At 44.5% G+C, this 19,527-nt stretch overlaps 1 protein-coding gene across 5 annotated transcripts in view; it reads right to left on the bottom strand.

Moving 5' to 3' along the window:
• Window positions 1-5,113: 5,113 nt before the first annotated feature.
• Window positions 5,114-19,527, bottom strand: part of PRICKLE2 (prickle planar cell polarity protein 2) — a 343,702-nt gene continuing 329,288 nt past the window's right edge. For all 5 annotated transcript variants that reach the window (XM_070776356.1, XM_070776352.1, XM_070776353.1 and 2 more), the window contains one exon: window positions 5,114-11,281. In XM_070776356.1, the coding sequence (XP_070632457.1) occupies window positions 10,407-11,281 (875 nt within the window). In that variant the 3' untranslated portion in view covers window positions 5,114-10,406. The remainder of the gene's footprint in view (window positions 11,282-19,527) is intronic.

Raw genomic sequence — 19,527 nt, 5'->3', positions numbered from 1 at the left:
AATCCTAACTTAATTGTTAGATGGCATTTTACAATTAGCTTGAAACAGAGCAGGACCCTAAAGTCCTTCTCCACTCCCATCCCTATGCCCTCTGCCTGTCTTGTGTCTGTTAAAAAGAAAGACAAAAACAAAAAACCTTGGTCAAAGAATAAAATTAACCAGAGAAGTGAGAAAAAGCAGACACAAAGGAAAATAGTCAAACAAGACAAAATAATAGTTTACTTGTTAAACAAAATAAGAACCTTTAGATCCTCCTCAATGGCTATAGATACTATTCTGGGCCATATCCTTTGAGCTGTTTTGTAGATAATGAAACTCCCATTAGGTGGAAGAGGCTAACTCCCTGATGACCAGACTGTAGCCATGACATAAGCTGCCACAATTCTGAGAAACAGCCTCAAACAAATGGAAATAAACTGACCCTGGAACTGAAGATTAACTATACTTGAATCAAGATGACGCTGGTCAAACAACCGATGAGCAGTTTCATCGGCGTTGTCTCTGCCTGTAGCCCGTCCCTCTGCCTGTACACCCTTGAAACTCCCCTCTAAAACTCTTGTCCACTGACTGTCGGCGGGGGAATTGGCGGTGGGATTCTGCCTTTGGACATGTCTGCCCTTTCCCCTTGCTATTACCAGACTCCTAGATAAAGCAAACTTTCCTTCCCACCAACCTAGCGTCTCAAGCATAGGCTTTTAGGTAACGAGCAGCCAGACCACACTTTGCATAACAAGCAAATGCTGTGCGTCACTCCACGTATCTCTTTGATATACAGTGATATATATCTCTCAGAAAAAGTAAAGTCAGTTAAACTAAATTTCTTTGTTTGAAGACTGTCATTCCTAGGCAAGAGTGAATATACCCGAGAGCCTTCAAAACTGGATTCTCAACTCCAGGCTCAGATCTCTCCATCCTGACCAAAGGCCTTGTGACTCAGCTTCTTTAGGAGTGGGTGAGCTTGGGAGACCTGTTCCTAGCTACATCAGACTGAAATGGAGGGTCATGCTGAAGGAGCAGATTCTGGGATTTCCCTGCTGGGTCAGTGGTTAAGAACCCATCTGCCAATGCAGGGAACTCGGGTTCAATTCCTGGTCCAGGAGATTCTACATGTCACGGAGCCACCAAACCCTTGTATCACAACTACTGGGGCAGCAGAGAATAGATGGTTAGATAGCATCATTGATTCAATGGATATGATTTTGAATAAACTCTGGGAGATAGTGGAGAACAAAGGAGCCTGGTGTGCTGCATACATGGGGTCACAGAGAGTTGGACACGACTTAGTGGCTGACTAACACAACTACTGAGCCCATGCGCTTAGAGCTCATGCTCCACAATGAGACGTCTGCTCACCACAACTAGAGAAAGCCTGCACACAGCAATGAAGACCCAGTGCAGCTTTTAAAAGCAGATTCTGGGGTTCGAGCCCAGATCCACTGAATCGGAACCTCTGTGGGAGACTTGCATTATTAACTCTGCAGGCATTTCTTAACTATTGTCAAGATTCAGGCCTTTTTGGGGTGTCGCAAAATCCTACTAAATGCTTACATTAGAAGACAATGAACACTCTCAGACAAGATACTAATGATATCCAGTTTCTGCCATCCTTTCTCTTTGGGTGGGATATAGTAGTAAAAACAGCGGCAGCAGCAACCACCACCACCACCACCACATATTTCAAGCTCTTACAATGGCAGACACAGTGCCAAGAGCTTCACGTGCATTATTCCAATAAACCCAAACGACAATCCCACTATGCTCACGTTAGATAAAACCCAAGACAACAGAGAGGACGCGGGCATTTCCCAAGAGGACCCAACTAGCAAGTGGTTGAGATGGGACTGAAAACAAACGCGGAGTGGGGCAAAACAAAAGGTGTTGCAGCTGGCATTCAGAAGTCATCCTTCATGGCTGAATTAGGGTTGCGAGGAACACTTCAGTGCAAAGAGCAGCCTGCGCAGATATGTAATGTGACAGTACGTAAACACAGGGAGTGTGTGAAGGACCAAAATCCTGCAATAATCCTAGAGCAGCACCTCCAAGGAAGGAACTGGCATCTGTGTGGAGGTGAGGGAGTCGTGGGGACCAGGTCCTCGGGGTCATTTCACATCTCTGTGCTCGTGTCCATCTTTGCTCTTGGACCTGTTCTCAGCTGGACCTTCTGCTTTCCTTATCTTCTTCTGCTTTCCTTGTCTTCTCCTTCCTCATCCTTCACATCCTTCATTTTATCGTGAAGTGCACTGACCGGACTCCACCAGCCCACTCTCCCGACACATTCTCTTAGCTTCAGCTCCACTGCCTCTTGGAATTTTTGTTTTCATTTTATTGCAGTATAGCTGATTTACAATGTTGTGTTCATTTCTATACAGAAAGTGATTCAGTAACACATACATACATGTATATATATATACACATACACACATTATTTTTCATATTTTTTCATTATGGTTTATTATAGGATACTAAATATACTTTCCTGTGCTATACAATAGGACCTTGTTGTTCATCCATTCGTATATGATAGCTTTTATCTGCCTATCCCAAACTCCCAATCCATCCTCCCTCTGTCTTGGCAACCACAAGTCTGCTCTCCACGTCGATGAGTCTTTTCATAGGTAAGTTCGCTGGTGTCATAGTTTAGATTCCACATGTGATATTAGATGGTATTTGTCTTTGTCTAAATTACTTCACTTAGTATGATAATCTCTGGGTCCATTCATGTTGCTGCAAATGACATTATTTCACTCTTTCTTATGGCTGAGTAATATTTTATTCTATATAGATACCACACCTTTAAAAATTGTATTAATTTTCACTAGTAGCAAAATTTGATTATGATTTGTGTATTGTCACCACAGTTTCTTTTTTTAACTGTTTGTTTTGTAGTGGAGCACAGCCTATTAATAATGTTGTGATAGCTCCACATGAACAGCAAAGGGACTCGTCATACATATACACTTATCCATTGTCCCCCAAACTCTCCTCCCATCCAGGCTGCCACATAACCTTGAGCAGAGTTCCATGTGCTATACAGTAGGTCCATGTGCCACACAGTTGGTTATCCATTTTATAGCAGTGTATACCATACCTTCTTTATCCATTCCTCTGCCCATGGACATTTAGGTTGGTTTCAAGTCTTGGCTATTGTAAACAGTGCTGCAATGAACACTGCAGTGCATCTGTCTTTTCAAATTACAATATTGTCCAGATATATGCCCAGGAATGGGATTGTAGGATCATATGGCAACTATATTTTTAGTTTTTTTGAGGAACCTCCATACTGTATTCCATAGGGGCTGTGCCAATTTACATGGAATTTCTTAATTTACCTTGAGAGAGAGAAGCTGATTGGTCCACTTTATGACGTCATGCTAGGTCACTTACAGATTATGGGTTGGCTGCCATTCTTGATTCCTATCGTTTTGTTGAGGCACAGAAAGAGGGGGCTCATATAGTGAAACCATGGTTGACTGATGGGCATGCTCTCCAGGAAGGTGTGTGAGCAGAACACACACAGTCACTGCCATCTCTAAAGCCTTCATCCAAAGGCTCTCAGAAGGGCTTATAATAACTCCCATCTGCAGCTCCCAAGTCCTGTGCTTAGGGTGGGTGGGACTACTTACTGTTCCAGATTTCTCATTTAGTAGAAAGTCAAGTTCACAAACTTCTTTAGGATAGGGATCTTTGCTTTGTATATACTGCTGTTTTCTAAGTGCCCAGCACAGAGCAGGTTCTCAATAACATTTGCTGAGTGAATGAATAAACAATATTGTAGTATCCAGCAGCTCCAAAATGTTGTGAATCAGACATGCGGAAATCTAATTTACATGCTGCTTTGGTCTTGGCTCCCAGACAGTATTAATAGCATCCTAACCAGAAAACAGCCATGCATAGAACTCTTCACACCATCCACTTATTATTTGCTTAGAAGTGAATACAAATATTTTCAGCCATCTGCTGGTTTCAATTCCTGCTAATAAGTGAAAATTAACTGTGTGGCCCAGGGTTGAAGTCAGTTTTAAGAATCCTCAAGGAATGAAGATACTAAGAAGGTACAAAGCATTTTAACTGGTGGTTCTCAACCAGCAGTGCTTTCTGTCCTCAGGGGACACTCAGCTAAGGGTGGAGATTTTTTTTTTTTAAATCATGGTAAAATAAAGATAACATAAAATGTGCCACTGTTGAATGTACAGTTCAGTAGTAAGTACACTTACATTGCTGTACAACAAATCTCCAGAATTCTCATCTTGGAAAGAGAAAATGTATACTCGAAGATCTTCCCAGGAGCTCTTATCAGTCCCAGGCGACCACTTTGTGCCTGTGAATTTAACCACTTTAGGTAGCTTGTAAAGGCAGAATTACACACATCTTTTTGTGACTGACTTATTTCACCCAGCTTAGGGTCCTCAAGTTTATCCATGTTGCAGCATATATCATAATTTCCTCCCTTTCAAAGGATGAAGAACAATTCATTGTACGTTTGGATCACATTTAGCTTATCCACTCATCATCAGTGGACATTTGGGTTGCCTCTTTTAGCTATTGTGAATGATGCTATCAACACGGGTGTACTAATTATCTCTTTGAAGCCCAGTTTTCAATTATTTTGGGTATATACCCAGGAGCAGAATTGCTGGATCATATGGTAGTTCTTTTTTAAATTTTTTTGAGGAACTACCATACTGTTTCCACAGAAGATGCACTGCTTTATATTTTTACCAGTAGTGCAAAAGTGTTCCAGCTTCTCCCCATCCATGCCCATACTTGTTACTTTCTTTTTCCTTCTTCGTTTTTAAAAAAATACCCTAATGGGTGTGGTGGGAGCAAACATTTTTAGTTGTCACAACTTGGGGCATCTAATAAGCAGAGGTCAGCAATATTGTTAAACATCCTACTATATGCAGGATGGTTCTATGCCGCAAAGAATGGACTGGACCAAAATGCAGATAGTGCCCAGGTTGAGAAATCCTGATCTGAACAATCAGGTTCATCTTTCATAGCAAATCTCACCTCTCCTGACATGTGCACCTTCTCTATTCCTTTGCTGAGATGCTCAAAGGCAAAGACTTCCAAAAACCTAGAAAGTAATGGAAGACTGAGAAGAACGGCAACATTTCGTTTATTCAAATTTTATTGGAAGTTTACAAATGTATTACAGACATCAGTAAAACATCATATCCATTTCACAGGGCACGGATCTCAAGCAAAGTGTTCACAACAGTCTCTGGCAGAGCCCACACCAAAGGTCCACTGCAGACCTTCTAAACAAATAGCTTGACACCCGACACACAACACAGACTCTGGTGTGCCTTACCTTCTCAGGCCCTTTGAGGTTCTGTTTATGCGCTTGGAATTAAAGCAGAAGATGGACAAAATGATCCTGTATAGGAAAGAATGTGTTTCGGAGCAGGAGAACTGCCGAGGTCCTCATCTGCTAGGGAAAAAGGAGGACCCACAGGCCTTAGAATGCGAAGTCAGGGTCCAGGATAGAACCAAATACTTTATGGAGAAACATGGAAATTAACTAGAAAGGCTTGAGTAATTCTCTCTGAAACATTTAAAAAGGCCTGGTCAGCGACCTATGGAACATCAATGGCCAAATACTTGGTAGGGTGAGGGACATCTCAGAACTCTCAGGATAGAATAAGACACTCCCCCTACCCTCTCATGGATTCTGTATCTAAACCACAGAAGTAATTTCTAACACGATGTTAGATTCCTGTTGGGACAAGCCAGTTTGGGGAAAGTTATAAGCAGGAAGTAAGCTTATAAACTAGTACAGCCCCCAACAGTAAGTCATGCTTTCTGGGAGTCTTGTATTGAAGGAACTTCTATTTTGAGAAAATGGAAAAAGACTGCAATCTTTTTTCAACTCTAACCTTGATGACTGCTTCCCAGTAGTCAGACAAGCAGGCTCTGGTGTCTGCTGAGGCCCCAAAGGGACTGACCACTGGAGGCAAGACAAAAACTCTCTTCATTTCCACGTCTCTCACGCTTTAAGAAACATACCTCAAAAGGCAGCAATCTGGAACTGCCTTCAAGATTGGCAGAGGAGGCTTGGCTGAGTTCTGTACCTGGAATGCTGTCCGCAGAGTCCTTGTCAAAGCCCTGAAGGTGCTAAACAGTTGCTGATAGCAACCCTTCTGGCATGAAATCCTCAGATGACTGATTTCAACGTCCACTTTCCTTTGTCAAAGATAGATCCTCCTTCTTATGCATTAGCATCTGGTTTCTGTTAGAGAGAAATATGCAAAGAGCACTTCTCCTTGGAATTTAAGTATTTGTGTTGTTCTTTATTAGAAGGTGGGACTAGAAAAGAATGGGACGGACTCTTATCTTACCTCTGCGAAATGGCAAACACAGATTGCTTATAACTGGCCAAGAATCCGAAAATGGAAAAGGAGGCCAAAGAGATTTTTGTTTAGTCTAAAGAAGTCAGCCTCCTTTAGCATCTGCAATACAGGGGCATAGGGATTGGCATCACACAATGATTTATGGATGATGCTTCCTGAATAGATGGTGAACTGTTTTGGGAAAACGGCAAAAGAGCCCAGGGTAGAAACACAAGGAAGAATCAGTTCACGAGTAAGATTTGTTATCAGACAAAGCAAATCCATTCGGATCAACTGGTCCTGGCTGGCTAGAGTGTTGCAACGATTTCTGAGGCTGCATCCACGCTCTCTGAAGGGGTACCGTGGTTCTATCTGCCCACATTATAGGTATGGCAGAGACATCCCCACCTGAACTCAACAATGGCTAGTGGTACCCAAGAAGCAGAAAGCTACTGCAGAAGAGGAAAATATAATCTTGTTGTATTGAAGAAACATCCTATAGAATGGGACAAGGGGAAGAAAAAGAGCTACCCTCAGTTGCCATATGAGAAATGACAAACTGCTTGTTTGTGGGGCTGGCGGAGGGTGGACAGAAGGTGAATATAGGTGGACAGGGCCAAACAACCAACTCTAAAAACCACCCCCATCCTTGAACATTGGCAAAAATGGAGAAGTATGTTTTTGGTTTCCCTGACCTCACTTACCTTCACACTTGGTAGAAATCCCAGAATGCTATGACAGATGGGAGGCTACCTGAATGCCACCAGCCTGCTAAGAAATTTGCTCATAGTATCAAGGTTGATATGCACTGGCAGGGCCATTCAGAAAACTGTCACTGACTTCTAACTTGGGAAAGGGCCAGTTCTGTTACCAATGAACTGAGCAGCAACAGGAAATGAAATGAACGCTAAAGTGTGGTTTTATCCAAAAGATAAGAAGATCAATACGAGGAGAGGTAGGAAGAAAAACCAAACCAAAGCATGAGAGAAGAAAATCAACAGGGAAAAGATTTACTTTTCTAAACACAGTCTATTAAAGATCAAATGATGATCTAAGAAGAGATGACTGCAAGCCCCGGCCGTGGAGGAAAGCTTGACTAAGTAAGAGCTTCTGGTGATGATCACGTAAGGACCAGATCCGGCCTCAGAAAGGAATGTGCTGAATTTTGGGAAATGGGATTCTGGGATGTTGGGTGTAAGTTATCACTAAGAGGCAGAATTCCCAACACAGTGATGACCTGCCCTCTCTCGGGCATTCCCTTGGAGGTTCCATCCTTGCAATGAGGATTTACCTGGCCTCTGCCAGCAATCTCCACAGGGTGCCTGGCTGCATCTAGGGTGGGGAGGAGGCATCTGCAGTGGTGGACAAGATGGAGGTGATCTTGCTTTTTCGACTGCAAGCCCTAAGGCTTCTATCTCACCACACCTCCAGCTCTGGCCAGTTCAGCTGATGGACGTTCCCTGGGCAGCTAGATCTGAAACTGCTTATTCCTCTCATCCCTTTGCATATTGCTCAGTTGCCAGTGTCTAGGGCACTTTCTTCTTTCTGCTGATGGTGGTCAAAGCCTCATTGGGGAAATGTTAAGAGGTACTCTTAAAAGGACAGATTAAGAAAACAACGTTTACTAGGAGAATTTCTTTCCTTGGATTCCAGGCCACGGAAGACAGACATTATTTTCAGTTATTTGCTAAGTTAAATGATCTACTTTTTGTCTCTCTTTTCTTTTTCCAAAATGCCTTTCTATTCTCATCAATCCAGAAACTTAGAACTCCAAATTGGACTCGCCCGGTTTCTACCAGAAACCTGCCACGTTGGTAGCGTGGTGGTATACATTATGTCTTTATCAGTTTGCCAAGCAGTTTACAAACTCACTATACAAACTTAATAGAGTTAATTCTCCAGAGGCTTGGATAATTAATGAAGCATTTAGATATGAAGAAAGCATGCGGAAAACAGCCACAACCAACATTTGCATCGCTTTTTCAAAAACATCAGTGACAATGACAAATGTCATATAAATACCTGAAAAGCAAATTATTTTAATACATCCTGAATGGAGTGCCACTTCCACATCCTTTACAGCCTTCCTTCCCCAGACCCATGTGGGATGGTGTCTAAAAAGCCACTTTCCACATCCTCTGCATAAGAAAACACGAGAAAATATTAACTACTATACTGAAAAGAGACCAGGCTCACCTCACCATGGCAGATGGCCACTGAGATACACTGCACACTACACTGACAGTACATCTCACTACAGGTGGGCCCCTCAATGGGTCACTTCACCCACAATCCGTGAAGGGAAGGAGGAGAATGGAAGCAAAAGCAAGCGCTTCACTCTTAACCGAAGCTAGGTAGGAGGTTTTAGTTTACTATAAACAACACAACCGTTAAATGTCTTCTTTAAGCACACTCACTTGTGAGCTCATTTTCTATCTGACCGACGGTCCCCAAAGTTCAAAACGGAAACCTCTCTTTCAGCAACATCTGTTTTCCAGAACCATAACACAAAATCTCCTGAGCGGCTCAATCTTTCTGGGCAACCCAGATACTCTGGTTATAGAATGAGTTAAACTGGGTTTTGTTTTTTTTTCCCACCAGCACCAGGGGTTGTTCAAAGGTGGTTCTCACCTCTCCTATACTTCATTTCTGGAAGTTCTTCTTTGCTCTGACTTTCCTTCATATTCCCCTTCAGCCTCTACCCTTGATCTGTGGGTTGGATTCTTGTACCCTTCGGCCTCGGCAGCTTGCTGCCTGCCATCCCCTCGAAGTCAAAGCTTTGATGCATCCTTCCACGCCTGCAGGTCTGTGTACCTGACGTGAGTGCTGAGCGGGTGGAAGCGGCCCTCCATCTCCACATATGACCTACGACCTAGAAAGCACCGTCACTCCCAGAGCCCCTCGGAACCTTTCTGGCCTGAATTTCCCAAAGCTGAAGTTCATTTGCGCTGAGGACAACCGGTTGTCAGGCTAAGGCAGCTGTTCTGTCTGCCTTGGTAAAGGAAAGCGGATAATACAATCCAGGAAACGAGCACCAGGAAATAATGCCACACTCAAAACAATGTCATGCTGACATCACACAACGGCACCACGCACAGTCACTTTTGTTTTCCCCACAGGACAGATCAATGGTGAGCAACGTCAGTGTTTCCAGCGGGGATGGAATTTTTCACGGAACTTGACTGACACTGGTTGGTTTTTCTAACTGGCAGAAGTTACGTTGGTAATTATAAAAAAAAAAAAAATTACTACCACTTTGTAGAGAAGAGATTCTACTGAGGGTGGGAGCAGACTTAAGGATGGCTCCTTAAGATGGATGGAGCATCAAATGTTTTGGGTGTAACAGGTAATTTGTGAGGTTTTTTTTAGCCACAAAAAGCCAAATTGAATAAAATCCTTTGAAAAAGGTCTCACTGACATGTAACAAATTTGTATAGAAAAAAGAAAAGAAAAAAAAAAAAAAAAAAAGTGGTCCTGGACCACCCTGTAATACTACTCAAAAGACAATGCTAGACGTGCATGCAAGGCTCCACTGAGTCCTACGATATAGAAATTCCTTTGATATTACAAAATACAAAAATATTTTATCAGAACTCTCATTTACATTGCATTTACAATGGACATGTAAATAACTTAGTGTGGGGTCCTGGCTAATAAACAAATTACTTACTGGAAAAAGGATCCTAAAAGGAAGAAAACCAGAGAGGCTATATATATATATATATGTGTGTGTGTGTGTGTGTGTATGTATATATATATAAGCGAGCAGGAAACAATTTTGCCATCTTGCCAGTGGCAACTCAACACAGACGGTCGGAGAAAGAGGTGACCAACCCTGGCCTCCGTTGAGCCTACAGCGTTTCCAAAGTGAAATGTGCAAATAATGTTCAACATGCCAAGAACTGTGACTACCTATGGAGTCAATAGGTAACCTTGCCTCCATCAAGGGAGAGGTCCTCTCATCTCTCCCTGGAACCCCCCACCCCCAAAGCGCTTTAAAATTTCCAACAGTGCAAGTTTCTGAATCTACATTCTTAGCTCCCATCTTCCCCCACTCCCTGACTCCCCACTGGATTAAGAAATGATACAGTTTTTGCTCTTCTGTCTTTTCCTGCTGTGCAACTGTCCCCTGCCACCTAGTGTGGAAGACTTGGGGAGGCCATAGGAGCTGTATTTGTGCAGTAACTCATCACTGGTGACATATCGCAGGTGGGCGGGCTGGGGGATGGGTTCTCCTAGGAAATAGCCCTCGTTGTCAGATTCGGAGGAGGAGGAGCAGGTGGAACACCAATCGTACTCAGCGAAGTAGGGGCCCCAGCGCTCCCCAAAGGCATTCTGCAGAGCCAGGTCCGACACGGTCCGGGGGCACCGGCCATACAGGTCCCGCCGGGACCCCTGGCCCAGGCTCTCCTGGAAGCTCCGCTGGCGCACGAACTGATCATAGTCCTCCCTGGCTCTCAGGGGGGGTCTCTCCTTTAACTGAGAGAGGGCCTCGCGCTCGCCGGCCAGGTGGAGGGCGTTGTCTGAGCGAGAGCGTCGGGATCGCCGAGACCGGTGGGGCCGAAAGCGGCGGTTGTCTTCGCGTGAACTGGCTCTCCTCCGCGTGCGCTCGCTCATGGGCTGGATCCTCACGCCCTCTGCCCCCGGCAGCTTGCTGCCCGCCATCCCCCCATCGAAATCAAAGCTCTGATGCATCCTTCCGTGCGCCTGCAGGTCTCTGTACCTGATCGGGGTGCTGAGCGGGTGGAGGTTGCCCTCCATCTCCTGGTACTGCTGAGCGGACAGCAGGCTGCGAACCGACTCAGCGCTGCGGAACTGCATGGACGAGTTCAGCGTGCCCATGTTGCTCAGCTTCTCGGACACATTCATCCCAGAGTCTTTGCTGAGATCTGGCATGGAAAACCGAGAGAGGTGCTCCTGGCGCTTGGCGCCACCATCCGCGGAGAGGCCTGAGGGAGACAGAGGAGAGGTTCACGGAAGTTAATACAAATGTGCAGTGATGAGGATTCCATCGCCACGGGTCACCGAAACGGTCATCTAACCAGGGTCGCTGCAAACCGTCACACAGTTGTACTCTGCACAAAAGCTTGCTCAGCAAGTATGCAGGAGGGCTCTCCCCACTGTCAGTGGGCCAGCGTCCACCTAGAGGGGGCACCTGGTTAAAAAGCTTTTTTTTTTTTGACTAGTCATGCCTCCAAAGTTTCATCAAAATTACTTAGGAGCCTTTCGGTGTATCTTATATACAATGTTTCCTCTGTTCAGAATTTCCCTTTCCAAAGTGCTTCAATCACCTCTTTGGTTCTAATGATGATTTATCTATAAGTTCTCTGGACAAAGAACCTTTAAGCTTCAGAGGCAGAGCCATGCCCAAATACTTCCTAGCAACACTGAGCCTAGAGCCGAGTCCTATAGTACTGGACCACCTCACTTCCACCTCTGCTGCTGCTGCTAAGTCGCTTCAGTCGTGTCCGACTCTGTGCGAACCCAGAGACGGCAGCCCACCAGGCTCCCCCGTCCCTGGGATTCTCCAGGCAAGAACACTGGAGTGGGTTGCCATTTCCTTCTCCAATGCGTGAAAGTGAAGTCGCTCAGTCGTGTCCGACTCCTAGCGACCCCATGGACAAGAGTACTGGAGTGGGTTGCCATTGCATTCTCCGCACTTCCACCTTTAGCCTCCAGTAATTTCCTGGTCTGCCTGCTGTCCCTTGGCCTCTATCCCAGATATCTTGAAAACCAACTGACTCCCTGGAAGTAGACAGAGGGATATTTATCCTCTCAGGCTGTTTAGTAGATGACTGTTCCAAGATTCCAAACGGACACCTAGCAGTCAGAGATGTCAGTGGGACTCTGGGGTGGGGATGGGGGCAAGCAGTGATCCTAATGCTCTCGAACAGCAGGAGCCCTGCAATCCTGACGTGCTGTCACTGCCATCATTGAGACTAAAAGCAATTTGAAGGTAGGAGGAGATTCTTGACTAGAGTAATTTACATTTTGTCCATTTAAAAACAGCACTCTTTCTAAAAAAAAGCAGTTTAAGAATGGACCAGGTGGCAAAATCTCAGCATTTCTTGATCATTATCAATGAAAAAGAACAGCAATTCTGTCATTTCTGGTCACAGGCGACATGTCTTTGAATTGCACTGGCCCATTATAACCCCTCCCACTGATTACTCCTCCCCACCTACTGGGGCCAACGACTTTCTCTCCCCGCACAAAACTAATGTTATGAGCACTGTGAAACACTACTTAGCAGTGTGTGTGTGTGTGTGTGTGTGTGTGTGCGCGCACACGCGCGCTCAGTCACGTCCGACTTTTTGCAACCCCAAGGACTGTAGCCCGCCAGGCTCCTCTGTCCCTGGGATTCCCAGGCAAGAATACTGGAGTGGGTTGCCATTTCCTTCTCCAGGAGATCTTCCCGACCCAGGGATCGAACCCACATCTCTTCAGTCTGCTGCACTAGCAGTTAGGTTCTTTACCATGAATGCCACTGGGAAGCAATACCTACTAAAGCTAAATTTGTTGTTGTTATTTTAGTTGCAAAGTCATGTCCGACTCTTTTGTGACACTATTGACTGCAGCCCGCCAGGCTCCTCTGTCCATGGTATTTCCCAGGCAAGAATACTAGCGTGGGTTGCCATTTCCTTCTCCAGGGGATCCTGCCAACCCAGGGATCAATCCTGCGTCTCTTGCATTGGCAGGCAAATTCTTTACCACTGAGCCACCTGGGAAGCCCAAAACTAAATATACATACATATATGTATGTGTGTGTATGTATATATATGAATTATGAATCAGTTGCTTTAAATACTTGTGTTACTTTTTTTGGTGATCTTAGTGTACTCATTTCTGTTGGGTATATAACCAGAGTGGAGATTCTATGCTTTCTTTTTATTTATTTATTTATTAAACTGTAGCATAATTGATTTACAATGATTCAGGTGTTTAGCAAAGTGATTCTGTTAAATATTGTTTCATATATATATAAATTCTTTCTAGACTCTTCACATATATACAGATATACATAAATTATATATTCTAATATATAATTCTTTTCCAATGCAGGTTACTGTAAGATACTGAATACAGTTCCCTGTCCTTGTTGTTCTGTAACTTTCCATTGCCACTCCTGATTACATGCCCAATGGAAATCAGTTTATGGGTCCAAAAAATGCACAAGGGTATTAAGTGAAGCTTTCCTTATATTAGTCCAGAACCAGAAACAATTTAAATGTCAGTTAACAGGAGAAAGGATAAATAAATTGTGGTATTTTCTACATTCCCCATTATAAGGATTTAGATAGGACTTTTTTGGAGAAATGGATAATTCCAGGATTGGAGAAAGGAAGGACAAAGATGAGCGTGGAACATCTTGTTATGTACTGAAAGGTAAGGAAGTGTTTAAGACTGAAAAATGAAGGGGGGAGGTTTTCAGAAGAACACAGGTCCCAACTTCAAAGGGATCCCACCAGCTAAAGCTGAGCAATTTGAGCATTAAAACTGTAATGATTTATAAACCACTGGAAAAATTAGAATTCCTGAATCCATACTGATAACAAATAAAAACACCAATAAATAAATGGGGGAAAGAGTGGGTTTTGTGTACAACAGAATGGGGTGCACATACAGAAAGAGTACTGGATTTGGAAGATCATCATTTTCTAACTATTATAGGTAAAGACTGGCTCATGCAAGATGTGAAATCTGCTCAACTTGGGTCAATTTTGCTTGGAGAGCAGGATACTTGCACGGTGTCAATGTTTCCCCACATATTGCTTATCCTCTGTAAGGCAAAATTAAGTAACTCTGCGGAGGAGAAATCAGGCAACACTGTTGACTACCTCCATTACCAATGAGTTTCCATCACCATCGTGCCCCTCCCGATGGGGTGGTTGAAGGAGGACACACTACTGCTGCAGTGTTCCATCAAGAACGCACACACCCTGAATGGATGCAGGAGGAAAGACCAGATAAGCCCCACGTGAGGACTATTCTATGAAGAAGAAAAAGCACTGTTTGTTTTTTTTTTCTTTTTTAAAGAAAATCCAGTATCATAAAAGACAAAGACTGAGTCAACGTTCTAGACTAAAGGATCTTAAGGAATCACAGCAACTATACACAATCCCTAATCCTGGACTGGAATCTGCACTGAAGCAAAAATAAACACTGTAATGGATTATTTCTCCTAAATGGCAAAAATTGGGACATAGGGCCAACTGATCAATGCATTATGTTAAATTTTCTGTGGTTAACTGATAATTGGGATCATGTTTGAGAAGAAACTTATTCTTGGGAAATACACATGGAAGTATATGGTAGTAAATGGCCAAGATAGGTGCAACTTGCTATCAAGTGGTTCAGAAATACATTGTGTGTGTGTGTATGTGTGTGTGTGTGTGTGTGTGTGTGTGTATGTGTGTGTGCTGCTGCTGCTGCTGCTGCTGCTGCTAAGTCACTTCAGTCGTGTCCGACTCTGTGCGACCCCATAGACAGCAGCCCGCCAGGCTCCTCTGTCCCTGGGATTCTCCAGGCAAGAATACTGGAGTGGGTTGACTTTCCTTCTCCAATGCATGAAAGTGAAAAGTGAAAGTGAAGTTGCTCAGTCGTGCCCGACTCTCAGCGACCCCATGGACTGCAGCCTACCAGGCTCCTCCGTCCATGGGATTTTCTAGGCAAGAGTACTGGAGTGGGGTGCCATTGCCTTCTCCGATGTGTGTGTGCAAGACAGTGCAAATAATAAACCAAATGGGTAAACTGTTAAAAATCTAGGTAAATACATTATGGGTATTGTTTGTTCTATTTTTGCAGCTGTTCAGCAAGTTTGAAGTTATTTCCATATAAAAAGTTTCCTAAAATTCTAGTACAGTGATATGATGCAATGGTTTTCAATTCTAGGGGAAATTACTAGGGATAGGGGACACTACTGGGGCTTCCCAGGTGCACTAGTAGTAAAGAACCTCCTGCCAACGCAGGAGACGTAAGAGACTCAGGTTTGATCTCTGGGTCAGGAAGATCCCCTGGAGGAGGGCATGGCAACCAACTCCAGTATTCTTGCCTGGAGAATACCATGGACAGAGGAGACTGTTGGGCTACAGTCCGTGGGGTTGCTGAGTCGAACATGATTGAAGTGACTTAGCAGCAGCAGCAGCAGAGAGATGCTGCTGAACACCCTATAACGCACAGGACAGTCCCCACAGCCAGGAATTATCCAGCCCCCAATGTCAATACTACCCCGGTTGAAAAACCATGCTATAATAGAATATTACACAATGAGAGTGAATATGTACACTGGACAACATGGATGAACGTCACAGAAAATGCCCACAGGCTCAAGGGTCCACACAGTACAAGTCCATTTATGTGAAGTTCAAGAAGAGGCTGAGGCTGTCTGCGGTGGAGAGGTCAGAAGAATGGGTGGGGGCGCAAGGGAGATATTCAAGGCACAGGAATGTTCTCCACCTAGATCTGGGTGATGATTATAAAAGAATGCACATGGAAAAATTTCTTGAAGTGCAGTTTAAATGTTAGTTTGCTTTACCTTATATGTGTTGTAACTCAATAAAATGGTGTAAATATAATCCAGTGTTCTCATTAAAGAGCCCAATTTAAACACTGGATATGCCTACTGAGCAACTATTCTGCCAAGCATCGTACTTTTCAGTCACTTTTTAAAAAAATTTAAATTTCATTACTGGGATAATTGTCAGGGCAAGAGGAGTAGAGTTCTCTGACTCCTGCTTTCTGCACTGCTTATCGGTGACGTGCACATCATAAAAGCTGATTTACAACAGCCAAATCACTTCCAGAACCTCCCCAATCCGAAGGCGGAGAGGAGAGGAGAGCAATGCAAGATGATGAATGACTAGCCTGAGCAGATAAATGTAAGGAAGGAAAAAAAAATTCTTCAAAAATCACACTGAGAAACAAAAGCTATGGAGGAGGGTGTGATGTTTTTTGCTGGGCTTTCTACTCAAGCCCTGGAATGAAATTAGGGTCAGGAGAAATAATCTAGCAAATACTGTATGCTGTTTTCCTGAACCTGCCTCTTATAAGCCCCAAAGTCATGCATTTCTGAGACTGTACTGTGTGTGAATAGATTCATATTTCAATGAAGAGGCAACTCGAGAACCAATTCTGAGCAGAACTGGAGAGGGGACTTGGGTCAACTTTGAGACCTCTTGAGATGCATCTGTAAAATGGGCATAACACAGTACCTGAGTTCACAAGCTGTGGTGATGATTAGCTGAGAAAAATGTCATTTTTAAGCCTTGTCACAACTGCCATAAATTTGTGTAGTTTTGATTCTCTGTCCATCTCTATATGACCAGCCTATAAGCATCAAGAGGGCCAGAGCTGGTTCCTGCTTTCTAGCCCCGATCTCAGCACCTGGTGTTCGATGCATGGGAAGAAAGTAAACAAGGCCTAAAAGTTCCCCATGAAAGAGCGCACACTCTCCATGTAGCATGAGACTCAGTGTCAGAACAATGCACATCAGGACTTCCCTGGTGGTCCAATGGTTAAGAGTCCACTTGCCAATGCAGAGGACACGGGTTCTGCTCTGGGAGATCCCACATGCCACGGGGCAACTGAGCCCACGTGCCATACAGCCTGTGTTCTACCACAGGAGAAGCCACTCAGTGAGAAGCCCGTGCGTCACAACAAAGACCCAGTGCAGTCAAAAATAATGTTTAAAAATAGCTTTAAAAAGAAGGGAAATGTGTGTGTATTTTTTTTTAAAGCACATCAGTACAATCTACTTGAATGGGGCTCTTGATGCCCCTCAGTTCTCCTGCAATAAATGTACTTTTTTTTGCTGCCCAAGCCATGACTCTGTGTGTGCGCGTGCGTGCGTGCGTGCGTGTGTGTGAATGAGCACAGCTATGCGTATGTGTACAGGAGGCAGAAATTGCACTCAGAGCTCCCCAGAGCTCCAGCGGAAATCCACGGTCTGACCCCACACTTAACACTGGCATTGTTAGGGTCCCAGCAAGTCCTGGAGACCCTGGCAGAAGATCCCACCACACAGCCAGAGACACAGATGCCAAGTCGCTTTCCCCTCCGGCGGCACCCTGTCTTATTAACAGACAGAGAGAGTTTTTTCCTCTCCAAATAAAGCAACCTTTGTGAGAAGCTCTAGATGGTGACTGGGGAGTTAAACGCTGCGATTTATCTTTATCCCTGGGGTGAGCATGGCCAGGAGCAAAAGAAACGTCCACACACCGCAGGGGCTGTGGGTTTCCCTCAGGTCCCACAGGACGTGCCCCAACAAAGAGAGGTCAGTATTGAATTTAGCCTGTGGTTCCCTACGGTTAAACTGTCAACTGGAAAATGCAGCCAGGCGCTTTAAGCCACACTCAAGCGTTTCTGTCCAAGCAATGCCCCCTCACTGCAAACAGGAGGTTTTAACAGAAGCCAGTGACGATGCAAAAAATCAATACCTTCAAAGAAAACTTTGGGCCTGATGGAAGAGAAAGGCAATCTTTGTGGTGCCCCCTCCCTCCACTGATCCTAAGGGTAGAAAGTATTCGCTGAAGCACAGAAAAAAGAAAATGCAGACTTAAACGCACTGGCAGTTCTTTTGGTACCTCTTGCTGTTCCTTATTTATTGCCCTTTCTAATCCCTCTCAACCCCAGCAAAAACAAAATGAAAACAAAACCACAAAGAAAAAACAACTGGCATAGGGAGAAAATTATGGTTCTGCCCACTTGAAGGATGCATTCACATTTTGATGCAGTAAAAGAAAGAATATCTACTCATTTTTGCCCTCTATTTACAACCCATACTGGTGATTTAGGTTTTCCAGATTTTTTTTCTTCTTTCTTTCTTTTTTCTCTGAAGCAGAAACGTGAAGAAAAAGGAACTGTTTAGAATAGGGACTTGCAAACTATGGCTCAGGGGCTAAATCCAGCTCACTATGTACTTATTTCTGTAAATAAAGATTTATTGGAAACCAACTACACTTAGTCATTTGCATGCTGTCTATGGCTGCTTCCTTGTTACAGTGGCAGGAATGAGTCGCTGTGACCGAGACTACATGCCCTGCAAAGCTTATAATACTTTTTATCTGGCCCTTTCTAGAAATAGTTTCAACCTCTGGTTTAAAACGGGAAAGTCTGAGAAACTGTATCATGTGTGAGCATCCCCGAAGTCAAGGGCTCTGTCTAGGCTAAGTGTCTGAGACCATGCAAAAAATGCCTTTGGGGTACCATCTTGCTTAAGTGTGTGTGTTGGGGAGTAGTCTGCTCAGGTCCCTTGGGTTCTTTTTTAACCAGCTAAGTCGACTGATTTCATCAACACCCTGAACCTCAAACTGGCAAGAGCTAGAGAGACTTTGTCATCTGGGCAGTGCGGTTTAACCACCACATGTTCCCAGGTGACAGGGTTTGAACAGAGTACGACAGGGAAGGCTGGGGGAACAGGGATGGAGAGACAGGGAGAGTGAGAAGGGAAGGAGGGGGAGATTATGAATGCACTCAAAACCGCTTGCTCTTCCAAATGTGATCTGCGGACCAGGGACAACAGCAGCCAATCCAGACTTGTAGAATCGGAATCTGCATTCACACAAGATCCTCTGGTGCCGATTCTCATGCCCTTGAGGGTTAGAGAAGCACTGCCTGGCTTGTGACAGCACTTCAAGGGCAATCCTTCCTTGCAACTACAGGAGCTTCTACTCCAGAAAAGCCCATACCTTCAGAGACACTGATCCAGGGTTTCTCAACCTTGGCAGTATTTGCATCTGGGGCAGAATGATTCTCTGTGCTGGGGCGGGGGTAGGGGGGGTGGGGCGCTGCCTTATGCATTGTGGGAGGTTAAGCAGCATCTGCCCTAGGTGCCTAAAGCACCCTCCCCACTCCACTTTCGACAACTCGAACTGTGTCCAGACAATGCCAAATCTACCCTGGGGGACAAACAGCCCGATGGAGAAAAGTGTGCAAAGTGTTAGTCTCTCGGCTGCGTCTGATTCTTTGCAACCCCATGGACTGTAGCCCACCAGGCTCTTCTGTCCATGGAATTCTCCAGGGAAGAATACAGGAATGGGTAGCCATTCCGTTCTCCAGGGGCTCTCCCAGGTCTTCAATCTCCCAGATTGAACCCAGGTCTCCTGCATTGTGGACAGATTCTTTACCATCCCAGTCTCGAGGACGAACTCAGCTCCACGGAGAAACGCTGCTCAAACACTTTTAATTCTGGAGCTGC

Source organism: Bos indicus, chromosome 22 (assembly GCF_029378745.1).
Source record: "Bos indicus isolate NIAB-ARS_2022 breed Sahiwal x Tharparkar chromosome 22, NIAB-ARS_B.indTharparkar_mat_pri_1.0, whole genome shotgun sequence".
NCBI lineage: Eukaryota > Metazoa > Chordata > Mammalia > Artiodactyla > Bovidae > Bos > Bos indicus.
Note: the sequence above shows the minus strand (reverse complement) of the source record. Positions and strands in the feature narration are given on the sequence as shown.